General features: G+C 37.9%; 1 protein-coding gene across 3 annotated transcripts in view; it reads right to left on the bottom strand.

Moving 5' to 3' along the window:
* The window catches only part of LOC116195829 (midasin), a 31907-nt gene extending 11829 nt beyond the window's left edge, over window positions 1-20078 (bottom strand). For all 3 annotated transcript variants that reach the window (XM_031525212.1, XM_031525213.1, XM_031525215.1), the window contains exons 1-43: window positions 19753-20078; window positions 19390-19637; window positions 18962-19287; window positions 18043-18121; window positions 16691-16956; window positions 16389-16580; window positions 16024-16193; window positions 15336-15445; window positions 15066-15185; window positions 14423-14492; window positions 14159-14281; window positions 13977-14055; window positions 13798-13894; window positions 13584-13718; window positions 13430-13486; window positions 13170-13346; window positions 12958-13083; window positions 10841-12619; window positions 10322-10380; window positions 10038-10233; window positions 9798-9902; window positions 9390-9695; window positions 8839-9032; window positions 8690-8744; window positions 8226-8376; window positions 7752-7825; window positions 6912-7059; window positions 6730-6828; window positions 6540-6640; window positions 6352-6444; window positions 6176-6241; window positions 5792-5956; window positions 5427-5634; window positions 4455-5329; window positions 2840-4354; window positions 2531-2702; window positions 2389-2448; window positions 1383-1708; window positions 1008-1143; window positions 848-927; window positions 667-749; window positions 207-348; window positions 18-107 (exon numbers count right to left, since the gene is read on the bottom strand). In XM_031525212.1, the coding sequence (XP_031381072.1) occupies window positions 18-107; window positions 207-348; window positions 667-749; window positions 848-927; window positions 1008-1143; window positions 1383-1708; window positions 2389-2448; window positions 2531-2702; window positions 2840-4354; window positions 4455-5329; window positions 5427-5634; window positions 5792-5956; window positions 6176-6241; window positions 6352-6444; window positions 6540-6640; window positions 6730-6828; window positions 6912-7059; window positions 7752-7825; window positions 8226-8376; window positions 8690-8744; window positions 8839-9032; window positions 9390-9695; window positions 9798-9902; window positions 10038-10233; window positions 10322-10380; window positions 10841-12619; window positions 12958-13083; window positions 13170-13346; window positions 13430-13486; window positions 13584-13718; window positions 13798-13894; window positions 13977-14055; window positions 14159-14281; window positions 14423-14492; window positions 15066-15185; window positions 15336-15445; window positions 16024-16193; window positions 16389-16580; window positions 16691-16956; window positions 18043-18121; window positions 18962-19287; window positions 19390-19494 (9510 nt within the window). In that variant the 5' untranslated portion in view covers window positions 19495-19637; window positions 19753-20078. The remainder of the gene's footprint in view (window positions 1-17; window positions 108-206; window positions 349-666; window positions 750-847; window positions 928-1007; window positions 1144-1382; window positions 1709-2388; window positions 2449-2530; window positions 2703-2839; window positions 4355-4454; window positions 5330-5426; window positions 5635-5791; window positions 5957-6175; window positions 6242-6351; window positions 6445-6539; window positions 6641-6729; window positions 6829-6911; window positions 7060-7751; window positions 7826-8225; window positions 8377-8689; window positions 8745-8838; window positions 9033-9389; window positions 9696-9797; window positions 9903-10037; window positions 10234-10321; window positions 10381-10840; window positions 12620-12957; window positions 13084-13169; window positions 13347-13429; window positions 13487-13583; window positions 13719-13797; window positions 13895-13976; window positions 14056-14158; window positions 14282-14422; window positions 14493-15065; window positions 15186-15335; window positions 15446-16023; window positions 16194-16388; window positions 16581-16690; window positions 16957-18042; window positions 18122-18961; window positions 19288-19389; window positions 19638-19752) is intronic.
* Between the last annotated feature and the right edge of the window lie 1018 nt (window positions 20079-21096).

Genomic DNA, 21096 nt, shown 5'->3' with positions numbered 1-21096 from the left:
TATTGATGCAAAAATACCTTGATTCTACTCCCTTGAGAAGAAACAAACATGGACTTGATTGCTCGAAATTTTTCAGCAGTGAAAGACTTCCGGTGAGCACATACTATCTGTACAGTTGAAGAAATCAAAGTTAGTTTATCAGTATCCATAGAAAGTAAATAAAAGTTAAGAAAGAACAATAACTTTTTGAATTAAGAGTAAACTACCTGTTGTAAAAGTGCCCTTGCAGTGGATAGAAGAAAACTGCATACTTCTGTCTCTAACAAGGAACTTCGCCAAATATTTCCTGATGCAACTCTGAGCCTCAGGCAGCATGCAGAATAATCCTTTATTGGAATTGAAGGATCCCTAAGTTGTTCATTTATAGGAATACATTAGAACTGAATTAATCAACCAAGAAATGAAGAAAAAAATGAGGAGACTAATAATGCAATTCTTAGTAAATAGCTCTTTCATACATTCACCCCTCAGAGACATCACGATCTCAAAAGATAAATTTAAGGATTCAAGACAGCTCATAATATCTTTCTTGAAATTAAATGGCAATAATTAAGTTCAGGCCAAACAACCAAAAGACCAGAACTTTTCTAAACTCCAAAGCTCAATAAACAAAATTTGACATGAAGGATTTAGTTGTAACTAAGCAAATAGAAAGAGTTCACTGACTGGTTCTGAGCCATTGCCATTCTCAAAGGCCGCATCAGTACATCCGGTAATAAGAAGTCTTGTCCATCATGTCTCAAAGCCTCCTGCAGCATATTACGAGTATTGAATCTCCATAATCCATATCACAGTTAGGTAAGCAAACCATAAACAACAATAACATGAAGCTAGTAAATCCATGTACCGTAGAAACAGCAAGACTCCACATAGAAGAATGCCATCTAAACCACATTTCAAGAGCAAATGCTGCGACCTTCATGTTCACTGCAACCAAGTGACTGCATGTCATGAGCTTTGTCACAAGCTAACCTTAATCAGACATGCCAAATATTATTAACACACACCTGCGTCAATAGAATGCCATGCATCTAGAGTCCATAAAAGTTTTTGATGGCCAGAAAACATCTGGGGAGGTCTCAAAGAGTAGTTTAATGAAAAACTTAACGCAGAATACAGAAGGTGAGATACACTGGCAAGCACCTGTACGGTGGAAGATGAATAAGATATCAGCATAAATTGAATAATATTATATATAATATCATTCTTAAAAGAGAAACTTGTCTTCCACATGTATAGCGAATGTGAAGGAGAATACAAGAAATAACTCCGCTCCCTATCAGACTTAATATTTACTTCTTCAAAGAAATAAATATTTTACACCACCAAGTTCGACGCAAAAAAGCAACAGTTAATACATCAATAAGGCCAGTTCATCTTACATGCTGCAACTCTTCTTGATCAAGCAAGATAACCGGTGATATCTCCTGAAGAATCTTCATATCTTGGAAGAAACTCCTGCAATCATTTATACTGAACAGGCCCATCCAACTATCATATCCCGTTTCTGTCAGAAACAGCTGAGGAGAGACATTGCAACAAGATGTTGGCACTGCCTTAATGCGAGAAACCTTATTTGGTCCTAAGCTTGTTTCCAGTTCGTGCCTTTCATGTTGAAACCTGTTCAACAGCATCTGATACATCTCTTCTAATCTCTCAACAATGTGAACTGTATCTTTGACAGATAAATGCGAAGCAATGCATATACCTACAAAGAAAATTGGGTAAGTTTGTACCAAATGCAGCTAAGGCATGTGAAGTTGACCAGTAGATCTCTCATGGAGGTAAAATTCAAAAGAGCAAACGTAAATAAAGCTCCAAAAGTAATCGCTATGAAGGAATTTTCACAATTCAAAAGATGACCGAAAACCATTGTTCATGTCATTTATACAAGTGTTTTTAAGCGCATTGCAAGCAGTTCGACACAAATAAATTTTCTAAATTAATGAGAGATTTTTTTCAATATTTAAATGTTTAGAAAAAGACTGATTATAGCAGCACGTTTTGAAGCTAAAATTTATATCAGTTTACACAATTTTACTTTATATATACACAACAAAAATATATATCCTCTCAGATGTACTATAACCATATTTATATTGTTTGAATACTTCTGGGATATTTTATTCTATTCCAAAGCCAAGTGAATGCTCAGCACAAGTTTGTAATTGTATTCGAAATCTGTTACAGTTTTTTTCCTTATTTTCTGGATATTAAAGATTACAGACAGGAAGGTGTAAAAACTCTAGTTTGAAGTATTTCACCCAGTTCAGATTTCGGCAGAATATCATATCAAATATCCAGCAGTTGATACCAGCTACCACCATGTTTTGTCAAATACAATCCATAACTCAATGAAAAGGACTGTTTATTATTTCAAAATTATACCTTGCACTGCCAAGAATCGAAGATCAGAACCAAATGATGCAGCAAGATCTGCATAATTACCTGTCACATACAAAGATCATTTGACAACTCCAGAAAGCATACCAGAAAAAAGTAAATGGACAAGAATGCCATCAATGCTTACTTGAGTTTGTCTTTAACGGCCAAATTGAATCACAAAGCTTTAAAAACTTCATCTGTGCATAGTACACCTCCGCAGAAGGAGGTAAAAAAGGATGACCGCCATGGATCCACAGTAGAGACTTTTCCGAGTACAGGTTCCAGGAGGTAATTCCAATCAGATTTCTGCTCTCCTTCTACATGTCAACAGAAATGGATTATTAGTGAGCTACAGGATGCCTAAGCTACCTCTAACAAGAAAGGAAAATTCTGGGAGAAAACCATCTGGTTCACTCAAGGTTCATATTGGTTCATATCTCCATAGTCAACTTACAAGTATCGATATGGTGGCAGCTGCCTGAGGACAAAGAGCCTGCAATTTCTCAACATCCTTCAGCAAACACCGCCAGAAAAACAGCAGCCGGTCTACATTTTGTGAGGACACACAATCCCAGAATTGTATATGATCTTCAACAAGATGATCGCACAGCTTCACAAGAACATCAAACGAACGAGACTTCGGGAGAATTTCCAGTATTTCCCTCTCCAGAAATCTAAGAGACTTCAGCAGAGGCTGAAAATTCTGGAACTTATTGGACCGTTCCTCAGTGTCCCACTGCTGATAACTACGCCTCAGTAGTCCTATACAGTTAATTGCATTTTGAAAATGGGAAGAGGACAAGTCCGAGGTACTACTACTGGATGATTTAACAAGATCAACCTGTTGGGGAGAAAGCAAAGGTACTCTCTGCAAATCAGTGTCAGTTTGACCGACTGATTTTAGCTTACCAGCATATTCAATTATGTATTTCCAGATTGGATGACTAAGCTCTTTTCTTAAAGTAGAGACAAAATTACTTAAAACATGAGAGAAAGGCAGTAATTGAGAGCTGAACCAGCTGAGCCAGAGGAGGTAGAGGCTAAGATCACTCTTTGTTGCCTGCTCAATCGTCCATTCAGCAGCAAACAACATCATCTTATCAACCAAAGCCAGGTCAAGGACCTTGTCTTTACCATGATGACCAAGAATCGTACTGTTGGAATCAGTAGGGAACATTACTAGGTGTAGCATCTTAACATCCATCCAATAAGCATATGACCCACTACTAACATTTAAGGCTTGGCCCCTGGAAAGTTTACTTGCACCTACTCTACAAGTTGTAGATTTGGCCCCGAGGTACTCCAAATACATACAATTCTGCTTGACAGAAGCTCCATCAGGGTTCCAAACAAAGTCTCTGAGTTGCAAGGGAAATGGCCATCCTCCAGGTAAACACAGTGGCTCACCTGAGGAATCAGAACCCAAGAAAGCTTCCATCGATAAATAGTCATCAACTGCATGAACTACAATACTTTCTCCTTCCAACTCCCCTAAAGAGGACAAGTAAGTGTGCTCCCAGCTGATACGAAGGCTCCACAGAGGCCGATTCCCATTTATCAGAAGCTGCTGAAATAACTCAACCCAACGGGCAAGTTCAAAATATGTTATGCGGACATTTAAGCAGGAGCCTTTGTCCCTAGCATAGATATGTGCCTTGGCCATTGAATCCACCAAATAAGAGTTAGGTATTCCCGACTCAATCAGAAACCTCTTCGCGTCTTTAAGTTCCAGTTCTGTTGCAATCGATACTCCTCTCCCATCCAGTAGCCAAAATGGTGGCATCATAAATATTTCCACTCCCCTATTCCGCATAGCTCGGGAGATTTCTCCATAGCTCGGATTAACAGTAAGGAACAATCTAAAGTTACTGTGAGGACGGAAAATGACAGGCTTCCCATCAACTGCACCACACTCGTTTACTATAATCGACCCGGATGGCTCCACTAGCGAGTTGATTCTATCGAGAACCTAGAAAGAGCAAACAGAGAAAATTAAAATAACTAAATATTTCACAGGTACTTCTTGCAAGATAAATGGATTTTAATCCACTGAATAGATAAATGCCTACCGTAGGATTGCAGAGATTTGCATTCTTTAGGATAATCCATTCTCCACTCTCAACAGCCTTTACCAGTATACCAGTAACCCATTCAAATTTTGTGGCAAAAGTTGACCTCTTGTAAACTTCTTGCAATTTCGAAATCCTAGCCTTAATTTTGTCTAGTTCCTCAGTAGAACAATATCCTGGTGAAGTATTTCTCTCTGTTTCCTGCTTAAGTAGCTCCACAATGTCCATTAACAGACTGAAGTCCTCTGGATGCCCCAAGGTAGACCTTGAAGAGTCTCCAAAATCCAAGCGAGAAAGGAACGAGTGCCATCGCGAGATTAGATTTCTTTGCCCACTTATAGAAGCCTCCACTGAATGTTTTAATAGCACTCGGCTATAGTCATTAACGTATTTTTCAATCTTAGAGATAACAGATCGAAAATCACGAAAAACATTGTATTGCTCAAAACTTCCTAGTAGCTCAGATATATCGGTAGCAGAAGAAAGATTCAACTCATGTAGTACGTTTCCTGTGAGCTGAGCAAGCATCCTCACAAGCGAAGTTTTTCCAGAAGAAGATTGACCAACCAGGATGCAAAGCCATTGACGCTTCACACAATTAGCAGCAGCTTCCAAGTTCAGGCGAATACTGGGCAAAATTTTTAGGCCAGTAGTTGAAACTTTAGAAATATTCGAGTTATTCCTCTTGATGGCAGTATTCCCTACAATTAATTTACAACTGCTGATTTGCACCCGGGGAAAAGGATTTATGAATGGCTTTACCCCAAAAATTCGTTCAAAAAGCCTTAGAACTTCTTTGCGGTCAGAAGCTGTGCGCATTCTCTGGACATACAGAAGATCGAGAAAGCAATCGACTCTTGACTTTTCAGGGGCATCTATAAATTGAGATCAGCAAGACTTTAGGACAAAAGCAGAAATACAAAAAACTATAAAGAGAAGGATCGAAAGGGAAAACCAATTAAAAAAACTCACCTTTGATGATCTCACACGACCTAACCACGTCACGCAAATTGAACTCCCAGGGAGAGCCATCATGCGCAAATTTATGAAGTGTCATCGTCTCTTTAAATAGTTGTTTGTTAAATAAAATCAGCTTTGAGAGAAGGGATCTCGGAATCGATGGGAAAAGCGATGTGCAGATGGAAAGGAGATCTTCCTCAACTAATTCATCAACATAAACCTAAAACAAATACGCAGGGGAAAGAAAAGAGCATCAACCGGCTATAGAAAAAACGACTTTCTCATAACAAATACAAGACAACATTGAAAGCTAGGGATCTTTTTCTTTTCCCTACTCTTGTCAGTGTCGACAATCATGGAAGGAGATATGCATGTACCTTGGTAAAACGGTTGAGGAAGGATTTCGGAAGTCCTTTTCTGCCACCACCTTGACTTGAAGGATTTTGACATGCAAAAACTCGAAAAGATGGCGGGCAACTGAAAGTCTGGTTCAGCTCTGGGATATAGACCTCTGCCCGGTGATCCAAGATAGCATTCAGACCCTGAATCAATCATTCATTAGATCCAATAGAATAGTTAAACAAGCACATCTAGGCAAAGACTGTAACTATAAACTACGGATATATGTAATGGCCCATTTGGTAGGTTGGAAAAGAATGGGCTATAATTCAGTGACCCACACAATAGTATGCCAATACCATATTATTTCATCAAGTCATCAGCCCACAGAAGAATTCGGAATAAAAGATTCAAAAGTCTACCTCTAGAACAGATTGTGGAGCAAGATTAAGCTCATCTAGCAACACCCAACAGCCTTCTTTCAATGCCTATAAATTTCAACAAATGGTTAATATTAAGCAATAAAGCATAGAACAGAACAAAGAGGAAAGATAAAAGAGACCAGCATAAAGGAGAAACTTCTTGGAAGAAAGCTAACCTGTAAAAGTATTCCATCAGACCACGCAAACTTTATTCCTTCATCATCACTTTCCACTGGTAAGTCGGACCCCAATAAATCCATCATATCAGTCTGCATGACACAGTCAAAAAAGAGTCTACAGTTGATAAAGGAATAACAACGATGAAGGAAAATAAAGAACAGAAGACATATATCCCACCACAGACCTGCTCAGATAGATTAATTCTTATGACTTCATGCCCAGAAAATCTTCCCAGCGCCACAACTAAACTTGTTTTCCCGACACCAGGACTGCCTTCCAATAGAACTGGAAGTATGACCAAAGAATATATGTTTAAATTTAGAAAAAGAACAGGGGAAAGAAGATGATAAACTTAGTACTGCATGACAAAATACCAGGCTTTCTGAGCTGCATAGCTCGCAACACCCGCAAGGCGTTTCTCCGAGTAGTTGGAGCTAATAACTCAAACTCCTCCGCTTCAAAACGAATATTTCCTGAGTAGAACCAAGAAAAAGAACATTTAGCTTATATCAAGAGCCCGCGAGCTGACAAATAGAGACACATATAAAGATGTTACCTCTTTCAACATAAAATGGATCAATACCAAACACATTATCACACTCCATATTTTCACTGCAGGATTTAACTTCTGCTGTTCCATGATTGCCCCACCCATATTTTTCCATTTTCGAAAGGGTCAAGTACTCGGGAGAATTGCCATCTACCTGCATATATATTTAGAAAAAATACGAAATCCTTCATCATATGATAGAGAAAGACAATTAAAGATTAAATAATCTCTGAAGATTTAAATAAATGATCTGGAAGCTACGATGATATAAGTATGGCAATGATACGGGTTATCACCCCCAAGTTGACTCACTTAGGCTACTGGCTAATTTGCAAATGGGGCTTCTTTTTCCTTTAGGTTCCTCAGTTATCATTCACATTATTCGATGCCAGCTAAAATATCACACTAGACGAGGTCCTTTTCCCATAAGCCTTGAAAAGCAAGGCCTTTCTGAACTAATAACTTTTGAAGTAACTGACATAGCTTTATAAACAGAAACATCATTTTTCTTATATACACCAACTGTCAGTCCTAAACTTTTGATACTTGTATTATTGGTTGCTTCGAAGATTTTATTAATAGAACTTAAAATCCAGAGATTGTTTCACATTACTACCAAATTTACGTAAACAGCGCATATATATATCACCACCAGATTCCACCTACTTCAGCATTAGCATTACGACATTGTTCCATGAATTTAAGCTATCCTTGTGGCTAGAAATTGAAGTGGTTAATCACATCTTCTCCACTTTCTTACGACCAACAAAACAGTTATGAGGTAAATGGAACTAATTAGTCAGAATGAAATAATAGAGGATGCAACGAAGTTCTCAAACACGACACCTGTAGATGTTCTAAAAGAAATTGCACGCATCTCCTTCTAAGCTCTTCAGCTTCACTCCTCTGGATTCCAGTCCCTGCAGTACAAGGATAATGTAAAACTTAGTTTCAGAATCTCCAATAATTGCAAACTCAAAAAAGAAAGAAGAAAAGCTCTCATGAGATTGAGATAACTGGATGTTAATTTGTTAAATTAATTATGGAAGGCATCAAAACTGAACAGTTGAATGTTCAAATAAGAAAACTACAGATTCTTTTGCATAAGAATTTTTCTTACACGTGCAATGGATTATGCCTAAATATCTAAGAGAGAAATAAATAGCAAAAGGAAAAAGAGAAAAACAAAACTTGAATACGATTTTCAACAATCTTCTGCATTAAAATAATAATAAATAAATAATCTAATATAACATCAAGTGTATAATGATAATTAAAAAAACAGATGTATGCTTTGAGCAGCACTGAGTATAAAATTACCTAAACTAAGCCCATCAAGCAGAACAAGGAAAACCCCGTGAAGCAACGCATACTCCACTCCTAAACTTTCCCCCGTCACATTGACAAAAGAAATCCACGAAAGGAGATCTCTTAATGTGAGAGTCCTCCCGACATGTAAGTTATTAAACCACTGCAGCAGAGAGCACATATAAAAAGGTTAATCAGAAACAATCTGGACAACTGAAGCCAGCTAGATTGAAAATTAATCAATTTCTGGAATTGCAAATTTTCCTCTCAAGTATAAAAAACGAATAATAAAATGAACTACTGCTTGAAGAACAATATCCGCAAATCAGTATCAGCCCATTTTCTGGATATTGGACAATGATTCACCATAATTGAATCACATATATAACTATGGGGGGAGAAAGAGAGAGGGGGTCCCATATTCCTTTTTTTTTTCTTTTGATAGATAACATTCCCGTATTCTTGACTACTCTTACCTCCCAAAACTTTGTCATTGGATGCACCACACAGGAGAATTCTGGTCTGGAGATCCTGTAGCAGAAATTTACATAACACAGACTTAAGAAATGCAAGTGACATAAAACAAGAAAAAATTCGAAGCATGTCTAACCAACGAGAAGCTTACCTTTGTGAAGCAATACTCCTTAGGTCATTTAGATCAGTAACAGACGGTACCCATATCTCAGTGAATCGATTACGAAGGGCTGGCGATAGCTCCTTCTTCCCATAATCACCACCAGGATTCATAGTTGCGAGGACAAAGAAGCCCTTGTGTGCAGTGATCTTTTCCATCACAGAGCCTCCTTTCTCCGGCAAAGACTACAAGTGAAAAGTATGAACAGAAAACTCAAAACTTGCTATTTAGAAAAATTATCAATGCACAGAAAACAAGTAAAGATGTTTGGGTGATAGTAGTTGCATGTGTAGTAGAAGAATTCTACCATAACCTCAAAGACAGGTATCCATGTGCTTAGTAAAGAATACCAAAAACTCAAATTGTAGTGTCTTGGATTTGAAAGGAAAAAAGACTATTACCAACTTATTAGGGGGCAAAAAAATAAAAATGAATGGGTAAAACAATTAGTTAAAAAAAACAATATTCCCTATACAGTGCTAGAGAGGACCTGGACAACTCCAAAACCAGTTTTTCACTTAAAATAGAATGAGGTCACTTACCAGAGTTCTTTCGGGCTCTAAGACACTATTCAATCTCTCAAGTACACTATCATCAGCCAAAGATATTTCATCCACAAGAAACAGATGACCACCCTTCATTGCTTGTACAAGAGGCCCATCTTGCCACGTAAATATAGTCTGCCACTTCTCATGCAACTGCGCAAGCTCAGATTTCATTCGCTCAAAAGCATCAATGTCCTCTAAAGTGACTCCAGAAGGAGAGATCAGATCTTGTCGATACTCATTTATGATATTAGCCAGTTGGTCCAGAGTTGAAGAAGCTTTTCCAATGTCAAAAGAAATCACCTGAAGAGATGGAATGGATGAGAAACAGCATACAACACATATGAGTATTAAGACCACAGAAACCTTGACAACAAGTTGTCTATCTTTCAGTAAGAGACATACTGTAGCCCTGGGATAGTTGATAAAGGCATTTGAGACCACTAGCTGTCTGAGTAGATCCTCAAACCCCAAAATCAACCTTGATCTCTCCCGGACGGGAAAGAAACCCTACAAAACAATATATGAGCTGCTATCAGCAAGAAGAATCCACAAGGAAATTATGCAAAACTTTGAAAGCGATATAGTAAGAACATAAGTAAAGCAATATAGTTCAAGAACATGAGTAAAGCAAAGTCAACTGACCCCCACAAAGTCAGATGTTTCTGTATACTGGTGACAGTTCAAAATATGTAGTTTTGACTTCAAAACAACACTCAGCCACTGACAGACTGTAGTCTTTCCACCGCCAGTTTCTCCTACAAGAAGAACTGGTTCCCGCAGCTCATAGCAACGCTTGACGAGACTATACATCCTCCACATGCTCTTTGTCCATATAACACTGCAATCAACAGTAAGAACATATATACATCATATAAAGGTATAACATGCTATGCACAAAAAGAGAGCGGCCCCATGCCAAGTCATACTTCCTGAGGCTCATGAAATCGTTGTCTGGGTTGACAGTAGTTTCCGCCTGAGATATCTCCTGCAAGAACTCATAAATTAGAAAGAACCAACTGATGCTGATAACAGATATATTTTCATCTCAACTTCCAGAAGGAGATTCAGCCCTCAATCATCAGATGCATCAAGCACCATGAAAGATGGTGAAGCAAGATAAATCCAAAAAGCCACGATTTCCCAAATGGCGAGGGATATCCGAGTAGTTCACTTTTGTTGTTTGGAGGATTTACTGATATGGCAAATTTCACTTATAAGCAGGGCAATCATCAATATTCCACTCGGACCTTAAGAGAGGAAAATTACAAAGTAATATGCATTATCCAACAGGAGAACACACCATATCAACAACCATTTCTATGCATGTAGACAATCATTGCAATCAAATGTGCAATCAAACATTTGAATGCGAAATATAATTTTTCATCTTCACTGCAGGCAAGATGTGTAAAGATCACAAAGATCAAAATGATCAGAATTTTTACCTGCATGTACAAGTCATCCTCATTAAGGATCAGGTGGAAATGTCGCTTAAGAACTTCCTTGACCACACTCTTTTCACTCTCCTCCCGCAATCTTTCAGCTAAAAGATAGTAGCCCTCTTTTGCTAGATCTTCATATCGATGATTTTTAGATATGGAATTGCCCCTCGAGTTTGCACACTCCCGTACACGATCGGCCCAGCGAAACAGATCACGAGGGGTTATGTACCCATGTTTACCAGCAAACACATTGCTATTCTGTCTGTGAAGCTGCAAATCCTTCATAACTTCAACCATCTTTTTCGCGTAGCTTTCACTTATTTTGCACCTGTTCTCTAGTATAGTTGTCAGCTCTTCTTCAGGGATTTCATCAACATGGATTTCCACGAACCGGTTTCGAAAAGCTCGAGAAAGCATTTTTCGGCCAGCATACACAGTGGGCGGATTCTGAGTGGCAAAGAGCATAAAATTAGGATGTGCCTTTACTGTTTCTTGCAGTTCAGGCACAAAAAGCTCTCGGTTATCATCCAGCAATCGGTTTAATGCTTCAAGAACATCAGATGGGGCAAGATTGAGCTCGTCCAGAACAATCCAAAAGCCGTTTCGAACAGCTCTGACCAGTACACCTTCGTGAAACACGAGATTCCCGGTAGAATCTGTTACATAAGAACCCAGATATTCCTGCAGATCAGTGTGTTCGTGGTTATTAATCCGAACAAATTCCCGTCCGGTAACAGCTGCCAGATAACGAACAAGACTTGTTTTCCCACTTGAAGTGGGCCCCTGTAACAACACAGGGTATTTTTGTATAAAAACTGCTCGAGCCAAGTTCGTTATCTGCTCCTTCACTGTCTTAGTCCGAACATACTTCTCTACAAAATCGTCAGGGCTTGAATTTGTATTTATGGTGATGTACGAGTCAAATGGTCTATGAGGAGGCACCTTGCCTCCCAGCAAGTATGACAAAATCATCCGCTCCATTATCTTGCCACTGGGTCTGTCCAACAAAGTGAGGAAAAACATACAAAACCCATCATATAGAGCTTTTTCGAACGTGAAGGATCTTTTTGCCTTCCTTGTGTATTCTAGAGCACGAAAGAGGGACCTCAAGCTATACTGTGGCTTCTGATTGGCCCCATCCTGTAGTTTCTCTTCGGAATCCTTTTTAGCAGCTCTATAAAACCTTACTATACGCTTTACTATATCTTCCTTCAATTGGTTCTCTTCCACGAATTTACTAACAAAGACGCTCAGATCACCATCATCTAACAAGTCATCAATGAATAACTCTGTAAATCTGCTGCGAATCGAATGAGGTAGGTCCCGCTTGCCAGCATCTGTAGCGGGATTCATGCAGGCAAATATGCGGAAATTCGGGTGCCTCCTAATAAATCTAACATCCCCTCTCTCAGCTAAACAGAGAGATCCTTCTCCTTCAAGCACCCCACCTATTCTCTGTAAAGTCTCCGCCGGAGCAAGATTCACTTCATCCAGCAGGATCCATTCTCCATTCCTCAAGGCACACACAAAAGCTCCTTCAACAAATGAGAATACCATCCCCGATGACGTTCCTACCTGCCGAGATGCTGTCTCAAGTTTCATGGAAAAATTATCCCATGCCTCCCCATTGAATGGTTTCTTCCGCTTTTTACTAGGGTTCACAACTCGTGCCTTCATAGAATCTCGGACAGTCTTAACAGCCTTCCACATCCCTATCAACAAATCTTTCCAGTTCTTGTTGCTGAAATGCTCTTGCAGGCAAACCGTATAATTGGCATTTACCTGTATATCTCATGCAAACACCAAGTTAATAATGCTGATGATGTTGATATGAAGCTTAATTTGATCTGAAGCTGCAAAAATGATGTCCATGAACAATGCTATTTCAATTCCACACGTGCAAGTCAGGCTTGACTCGTGCATCATGCAAACTAGAACCAAATATAATAAGAAATAAACAGATCATGAGCTTTTGAAGATTAGCGACCATGATTACAACCTTTGCTCTGGTAAAATGTTATGCTACTAATATTCCTAAAAGATCAGACTGTGCAGAGAGAGAGTTTATGAATTGTGTAACAAATACAATGGAAGACAAGCTCCACTAGGATTGGGAATACCTTTGCAGAAAATGACTTTGAAAACAGTTCCACAAATTCCTTGTAAAGCGGTATGCACACAAAGTGCGGACTCATAGGCTTAAAACCCCCCAATAAGTCAGCAACATCACTTTGTTGACTCAAATTCTGCAGAACAATAAAATGTCATGATAAACATCAAACAGAGTCAACAGAAATTAACTAACTATACTTTGTCAAGTAAACTTTCATACCAAAACAGTGAGCTTCTGACCAAGCCTTGAAGCAAGATTCTGGATAAGAGTAGTCTTTCCTGTACCCGTTTCCCCAACCAACAGTACAGGCTCATTGTACTTGACAGAGCAAGCTGTTCTCTCAATGGCATGCAAAGAACTTCGGATTTCAACGAAAGGCTTTCTTTCATTGCACAACTGCAAAAAGTATAATTACATTGTAAGTACTCTATCAACTGCGTAACAGAGTATCTTAGGACATGCAATAAAAATGCACTAACAGCTGTTCGAGATTTTTGGAGAGTGACACGTCCAACTCTTAACTCGGAGAGTAAATCCTGCAGTTTCCGGGGAAACAGACAGTTCAGACTCATCAAAAAAGGCATATAAAAGTTGGTTTTCCATTTGAAAATTATATAAAGCATGCAAAGCAACCTGAATTACAGGTTTGTGATCGGGATATAAAGCCTCTGCCACTGAAACTGGAACCGCCCAAATGCTCGCAATTTCCTTTCTCATTGCCTTCCTGTTTTCTGCTGAAGATAAGAAGGCTGCAAATACATCGACAGCCTGAAATAATGGTTTATATTTTATTAGGATCATGCTACAAGAAGCAGAAACTACATTTGATTACAATCTCAAATAATACCTCTTCATATATTCTTTGGCACTCGTGAACTGACAAGCTGCTCCCCAGGAAGCAATTGCCTGATCCTACTATCCTCTTGCACCATTTTAGGAGGTCCCTGCCACCATGCAAATTGAAATGTCAAATGATTCATAACCAGCTTTAGAACCAACAATGGCAACCCCGGACTCGCTATTTACCTTAAAGAAAATCTGCCAGAAGTAGAATTCCATCCCGTGAGTTTATGCTCCACTCCATCATTGACCTTTTTGAAGGTTTCTGTGATAATATAAACAGCATTATTAAGATACAATATATACAGTTTTCTTATATACTGAATAGGATTCAGCTACCTAGGGCTGATCATTAGAGAAAAGCTCACCTATTAACTTTTCAGAGAGAGGCTCCAAACTTGGAAAGCAAATCTTCAATATGCATTTCAAGTCCTCATGACTTGCCTGCCTGATCATGACTTTCCTCCACAGATTCCCAGGCCAACTAGAACCTACAACGGGGTAAACCATTAGATACACTCATATGACATAAGCATAAGTGAAAACAGAGGATGCAAAATCAAGTATTTTAAGAATAGCTTATTAGGACAGAGAAGAGTTGGAGAACACGCGGCAGGAGGCAGATCCTTTACCAGAAGATGTATTATGCCTTGACGCCGAAATAGTTCCAAATAATCGAAAGCTGTCAGCAACCTTTATTTTCTGCAGAAGTACCAAGAATTAGCAGAGTTAACCATATGACTTTAACAATAGAAGCTTGATGTAAAAGAAATCCCCTACTTGCTTCACTTGGTCATATCGGCAACAAAAAACTCAGCGCGAGAAATTAAGTGGAGGCAATTACAGCAAAGTAAAATTCAGATAATTAGCAATTATCAATGAACTTCATATTTGTCATAAGACATGCAAAGTAAGACAGGCAAACATGAAGTCTGATACAACAGATTGTTAACCAAGTAGTGCAATTACAAAAATTGCGAAGAATGATTTATAACATCTGACCCAATAGTTTATTAAGATTAAAAACCAAAACTGAACTTAGCAGACAACTAATGAAATAATAAAACTTTTTATTCTAAAAAACTAGAGAAAAAAGGAGAGATTGAAAAGTCACATGCAGGAATATCTCAAGATATCTTAACCTGAAAAAGAAAACCGACTTGAGAGAGAGAGAGAGAGGGGGGGGGGAGAGAGAGAGAACAAAAGGAGCCAGAAAAAAAGGTTTTCATATTCCAGAGAGGGAGAAAGAGAGGAGGCAGCAGCAGCAGGAATTACCTCCCCATGACCAGTCATGAAAAATCTTGCACCTTCCAGTAAAGGTAATAAGATGGAATGAACATCAGATGGAGCTTTGTCAATATCCTCAAAGACAACCCAAAATCCACCTTGAACAGCCTGTAAGAAAGTTGCACGCACTTGTAAAGATCTCTTTTTTTTTTTGGGGAGGAATTAATGTTAAGACGCTCTAAAGAGTCTGATCTAACATATTATCGTTCTTCCTTTTTGAGACAAGTAAAACATCAATATTCTTCGAGTGCGACAGACCTGAGTAAGTGACCCAGGTTGCCATCTGAATTCCCCTGGTTTTTCGGTACAGGCGTAACTCCCCAGCAATGTTTTGCCATCAATTTGGTCATCCATGTGAATATACAGTACTGGAAACAAGAAGTTGTGGGAAATAAGAAACCAGAGAGATTGGTAACAACAATATGGAAGGGAAAGTTCAGAAAAAAAAATAAAAACTATGAACACTGCTCTTAATTCAATGACAAAACCTAAAGCCACAGTGAACAAACCACAATGAACTCCACAACCACAATTGATAAGTAAATTGTAGTGTAAGGTTTTTCCCACTCCTTAAAGGGTGTCAGTCAATCTAATTAACTGTTTTTCTTGGCGGCTGCATTTTTAGTTCTCCATACACCATCTTTGGTAATTAAAATAACCTAGGAAACATGATTATCAGCTATGCTTTGCAGTAAGAGACAACAATCAACAGTAGGAAAATCCAACATATACCATGAGAGTTCCTAAATTTAGAATGTAACAAGTTCCATCTCCAATGACCAAAAATTTAAATGATCCAGCAATTGCAAAGGCACTATTTATCATATATCCGTTACATATCTAATCCAACATAATACTAGGCAATCGCTAGGAATTTTGCAATAGGAAACTAAAACTGACAGGACAATTTCATATTGACTATCACATGCTGCAACCAGATAAATACCATAATTCCCGCTATCTTGAGCCAACTTGTGAATAAGAGCAGATTTGCCCACTCCTGGTGGACCGTGAAGTAACACCGGCCACTTCTGGTAAACAGCCAGTAGAACCATCTCAAAGCTTCTCCTTAATGATGATGTCAGTACAAATGGATTACTGAATGCCTTCTCATCCCTGAGGTAATACAAAAGAAAATAACTTTTCTAAACAAATCCAGACATATAGAGAACGAGCATCACAACTACAAAGTGCCATCACCATCTAGGCATAAAGGATATAGCAGTTGCCAAATTTCCAACAAAACTATAATAAGAATGAAAAAAAAAATTATGAAAGAACAAGAAATAATGCTACTTCCAAATTCGATACCGTTGTGCCAGCTTTTGACTCCTCGACTCCTCTCTATCTGTCGACAGTGAGAAGGCCATTGAATTTACAGCCAGAGAACCAAGCAAGTTATCTCGATTAAAATCAGTGTTTGTATCTGAGTTGATCTGTTCACATGACTCAATATACAATGTAGCCTTCTCCAAGCTGATATCCCTAGAGAACTCCTCCCATCTGCAGAACAAGCAAAGACAAAATAAAATGAATTACAGCAGATGTTGGAAAATCAGTAGTTCCAGTGTTGATTACAGCAATCATCTAAGGGACAAATCTAATTAACTGACCGCAGTAAACATTCAAATGCTTCATCTGGTACGATGTCGAGTGCTGCTGATGTGTTTCCCAAATTGAAGATAATTGCTAGAATCTGTGCTGTACACCATCTGATGTCTGCGGTGCCATTTCTTTGTTCAGTGCTGCTCAAGAAATCCCTCAACTGATTTGCTAGGTCTAGGAAACAGGACCAATCCCAGAGTTTAGAGAACATCTCCGGGGAGACAACCAAGAAGCAATAAGATGTCCGGACAACATCCAATAAATGTCCATCAACCTGATAATGACAAGAAGAGTCGAAGAATGAGGTAAATAAAGATGGTGCAATCAATGAGAAGACAAAAACAAGGGATATCCACTTGCTAAATTTATCATGAAATGCCTTAAGTTGATCTAGTTATATCAAGTGGACCTGGTTCTGAATTAAATACCAACTACCCCATGCAATGCATGGTTTTTGATGGTCTTGTTCTTTCAAATTTTTATTAAAATACTTTTAGAAGTATAAATTACAATTGAAGCATTCTTTTTCATATACTTTAATTCCAGTAACTTTAATAGTAAAGCAAAATTAAAAATATATGGAATGATTTAATATCATAAAATTAACAAATAAATCACAGGATTTTCAATTTGGATACTAAACATGTCTGTATAATTAAAACCAAATACAAAGAGTTTATTCACATTCTAGATAAAATCATAGTAATGATTCCATGTTGTGCAAAAAAATATATAGACAAAAAAATGAAAATTGATATATGAACTTTAAATAAAATAGATAAATAGACAGATATACATAATGAGCTTTATTTCCAAAGAAATTCTTCAAAACGATATTTGCATTACAATAATATTTAACAGATGCAATAGAATATTAAAGATATCTTATGAAGATATAGTGACAATTAAAGTCAATATTCAGCTCACTTTTGATATGTAAATTTGCTAGAATAAGCATATTATTGTTTTAAATTGTTCTATAAGAATTTTAAAAGCAAAATTAATGATATGTAAATTTGCTAGGATAAATATTTTAATGTTCCAAATTCTTCTATAAGAATTTTAAAAGCAAAATCAAATAAATTATAATGCAAAACAATCTCTTCATTAGTAATTATTGGTGCTAAACATATCATCATAAGAGCAAAAAGCCTACTTAGATCTACTTTAAATATTATAAAGCATGAAGCTTTATTGCGAAAAGTTGTATTATTCGATGTAGAAAACTCCCAAAAAAAATTTTCTGAAACATTCCCTAAAAAAGAAATTGAGATTGACTAACATTTTCTGGGAAAAAAATAACTAATTATTTATATTGAAACATTTAATGCTTAATTGATTAAGAGTAGAGAAGAGTTACCTTGACAGACAAGTCAAAATCTTTTGACACAACGCGTTCAAAAGGAGGTGGTGCGAACTTAAAATAATCCAATATAGGCCTGGACATAGCACGGCGAAGCATGTCAATAAAATACAATAGTCAAAAACTCTCCGTCTACTCTAGAAACATCTGCACAACCAAAAGAATATAGAGGCAGTCTTGACTAACTAGGAATGCCTCATACGAACGCATCTATATTTTATAGGCAACAACCCTTTCAAATGGCCTCACTTTTTTTAATTCGATAAACTTATGTAATAAGAAAAGCAACAGAGGGCGCAGAAACCAATAACAAAAGGAGCTTGAGTTCGGCTCATTATGCTATTGGCCACAAAGGTCAGTCATCTCAACCTACAACTTGTTCTGTAAAAAACCTGGGTTCAATCCAAATACCCATTCCCCAATTTACTAATTGGGGGAGAGAACCACTTATCATATTACAATGGATGGATCTGTTGGATATATTTGAATGCCTTAACATATAATAAATCAACAATATATTCATTCATTTCAGTTTATACTGTTATTTCTTTATGCCTATACTTTTAAGGCATACTTCTATTAATCAAACAGTTGATGTGTTTTCAACTAGTCCTCTTGTTTCCAGGGATAATTGTACCTTTCCATAAATGTAAATAACAGGAAATTGATAACATCCATATCAATAATCAATAAAGACAAAAAATGCAAGTTAACCTTTACATGTCCATATATATGCAATTCTATGCTCCTGTGATTCACACAGAACGACATTATTATAACAAAAGTAGCTGGTCCTTCAAAGGGAAGTAGATTAGCATCACGAACAACCACCAAAAAGCTTGTGCCATTTACTACTATGTAGAACTAGCAATAAGTAGTGAATACTTAACAGGCAAAAGTACAGGCGTGAGCTTACCCGGTCAAAAAGGGGGCCAAATCAAGGGCGCAACAGAAGGCCAGGCAAGCAAACTCGTGAAGCTTCAAACCCATCCCATTTCTAACACACTGCTCGATCACATTACCACAGAGGATTTCTGATTCCGTCAAAATGTTCCCATTTCCATTGGCGGTACCACTCGTGTTTGACCTTAAATTAGGAACAAGGTGGAGCAGAGAAACCACTTGATCCACAATTCTCCTTGCAAGAGGACGGAAGCACCCGACTAGCGGGACCGTGTACTTTGGGTGCAAAAATATCTGCGGTGCAGCATTGACCACATCATCTTCGGTCAAAAGCGCTCCCTGCAAACCCAATATCATAGTATCACACTCCAGGTTCCATGCTCAACTGAATTCAACAAAATTTCAAATCTTCATATCTAAATTGCCACAAAGGTGAAGTACCTTTTTCGAGAGCAAATCAATCTGCGGGTGGTTTACGAGCTCAGGGCAGTGAGCGAGGAACCTCCTAAGTGCGAATTCGACACTGAAACTCCCGTCAATTGCCATTTCAAACCTGCAACTTCCAGTTTGGATGTATACAACAAAAACCTGTATAGATTATATTAAACAAAAAAAGGTCTAACGACTAAGTATATAGCTGCAAGAAATATATATTTCAACGTAGGGAAGGCTGATCGAACTCCGAAACCCTGCAAGGACACGAAATCAATCAAAACTTGAGCTCACAATAACTTCTAAGAATGACCCAGGTTAACAAAAAATGACATTAAAAGTTAAGCCATGAAATTTAGCTAAGATACTCACTCGCTGACTAACAGGGCCGAGGAAAAGCTACGAATTTCCGACACCCTGAAGGGAAAACGGTTACTCAAGCGGGGCAGGGGCAGAGGAAGAAGCCACCGTGCCACCGGAGGTCGCCGCGATGAGAGAAGAAAGGCAAAGGAAGAGGCTCGGAATCTGCTTCACACCCCCAGAGAACGGCGAGAAAGGAGACGGAGGGCAGAGAAGTCGGGGGTTCTGCAGAGTCTCAGTGGTGGCCGATTCGGAGAAACAGAGCAGAGGCGGCAAGGCGGCAAAGGACGGAAGGGCAAGTGCAAAGAAGGGGTTTTTCTATGGTTTTAGCTGCAATGAAGCAAAGCAGAGGGTTTCTGTTTTTCTATTTTCTAATTCAATTAATTTAATTGACCGCCAAATTAAAGTAAATTGTCATTTGGTCCTTAAAGTTTGAGCCGGTTCTCAATTGATACCTAAAGAAGTTTAGGCTATAACATAGTCCTCAAACACTTATTCTGTCTATCAAAATAGTCCACGTTAAATTGAAGTAATGGAAAGATAACATATGCCTGCCTACGTGGAGTGACGACGTCACTTAGTTTGTCTAGAATAACTCCCGTGCTTCGCGGCGGAGAAGTTTTTATTTTATACAAGTATCAACTCCTTAATATAAAGGTGACATATAATATAAATTAATACGTTACTCAACAAGTAAATCAACGATAGTTGACAAAATTTATAAAATAATTATCATTATTTGAAATATCACGTTATTTTTGAAAATGTCCTTTGAATTATTGTTATAAATATCTTAATTTAAGAATTGCCAGAAAAAAACATAATTTAGATACATTTATATATATACTCACAAAAAAATGTTAGATTAGATTTTTTTTTCTTCGGTGGACTCTCTAGTATTTTTTTAATGTGGTTGAATCTCTCAAAAATTAAACATAACTAAATTTATCATTCAATATGAAATTCTCCTTTGATATTAGTCTCAGGCCACCTCAATTCCTCAAACAATTGTCCAGTCCATTTTTGGCCTGATTTAGCCTGCACTTATATTAGATGTGAGATTTCATACAATTGCAAAGATTATTTCAATCCAAAAGATGATGTAGTATAGTGGTACACATCCTCACATATTGATTTAAAGGTCGCAAGTTTGATACCTAGTGAGATTACCTGTGTCTTTTTATTAGTTATTTAGAATTTTCATTTCATTGTATTAGCGTTTGTAAAAGCTGATAAGGCGGAGTTAGAGTTACAATATCATTTCACCAAAATTCAACCTTGATTTATGGGCAAGACAAGCCAATGTCCAAGCAGAGTTCAGCCTCATCGAACCCTAAATAAAAGTCCTTCCTAGCC

The sequence above is a fragment of the Punica granatum genome, chromosome 2 (genome assembly GCF_007655135.1).
Source record: "Punica granatum isolate Tunisia-2019 chromosome 2, ASM765513v2, whole genome shotgun sequence".
Taxonomy (NCBI): domain Eukaryota; kingdom Viridiplantae; phylum Streptophyta; class Magnoliopsida; order Myrtales; family Lythraceae; genus Punica; species Punica granatum.
This window is presented reverse-complemented; position numbering and strand designations above follow the sequence as displayed.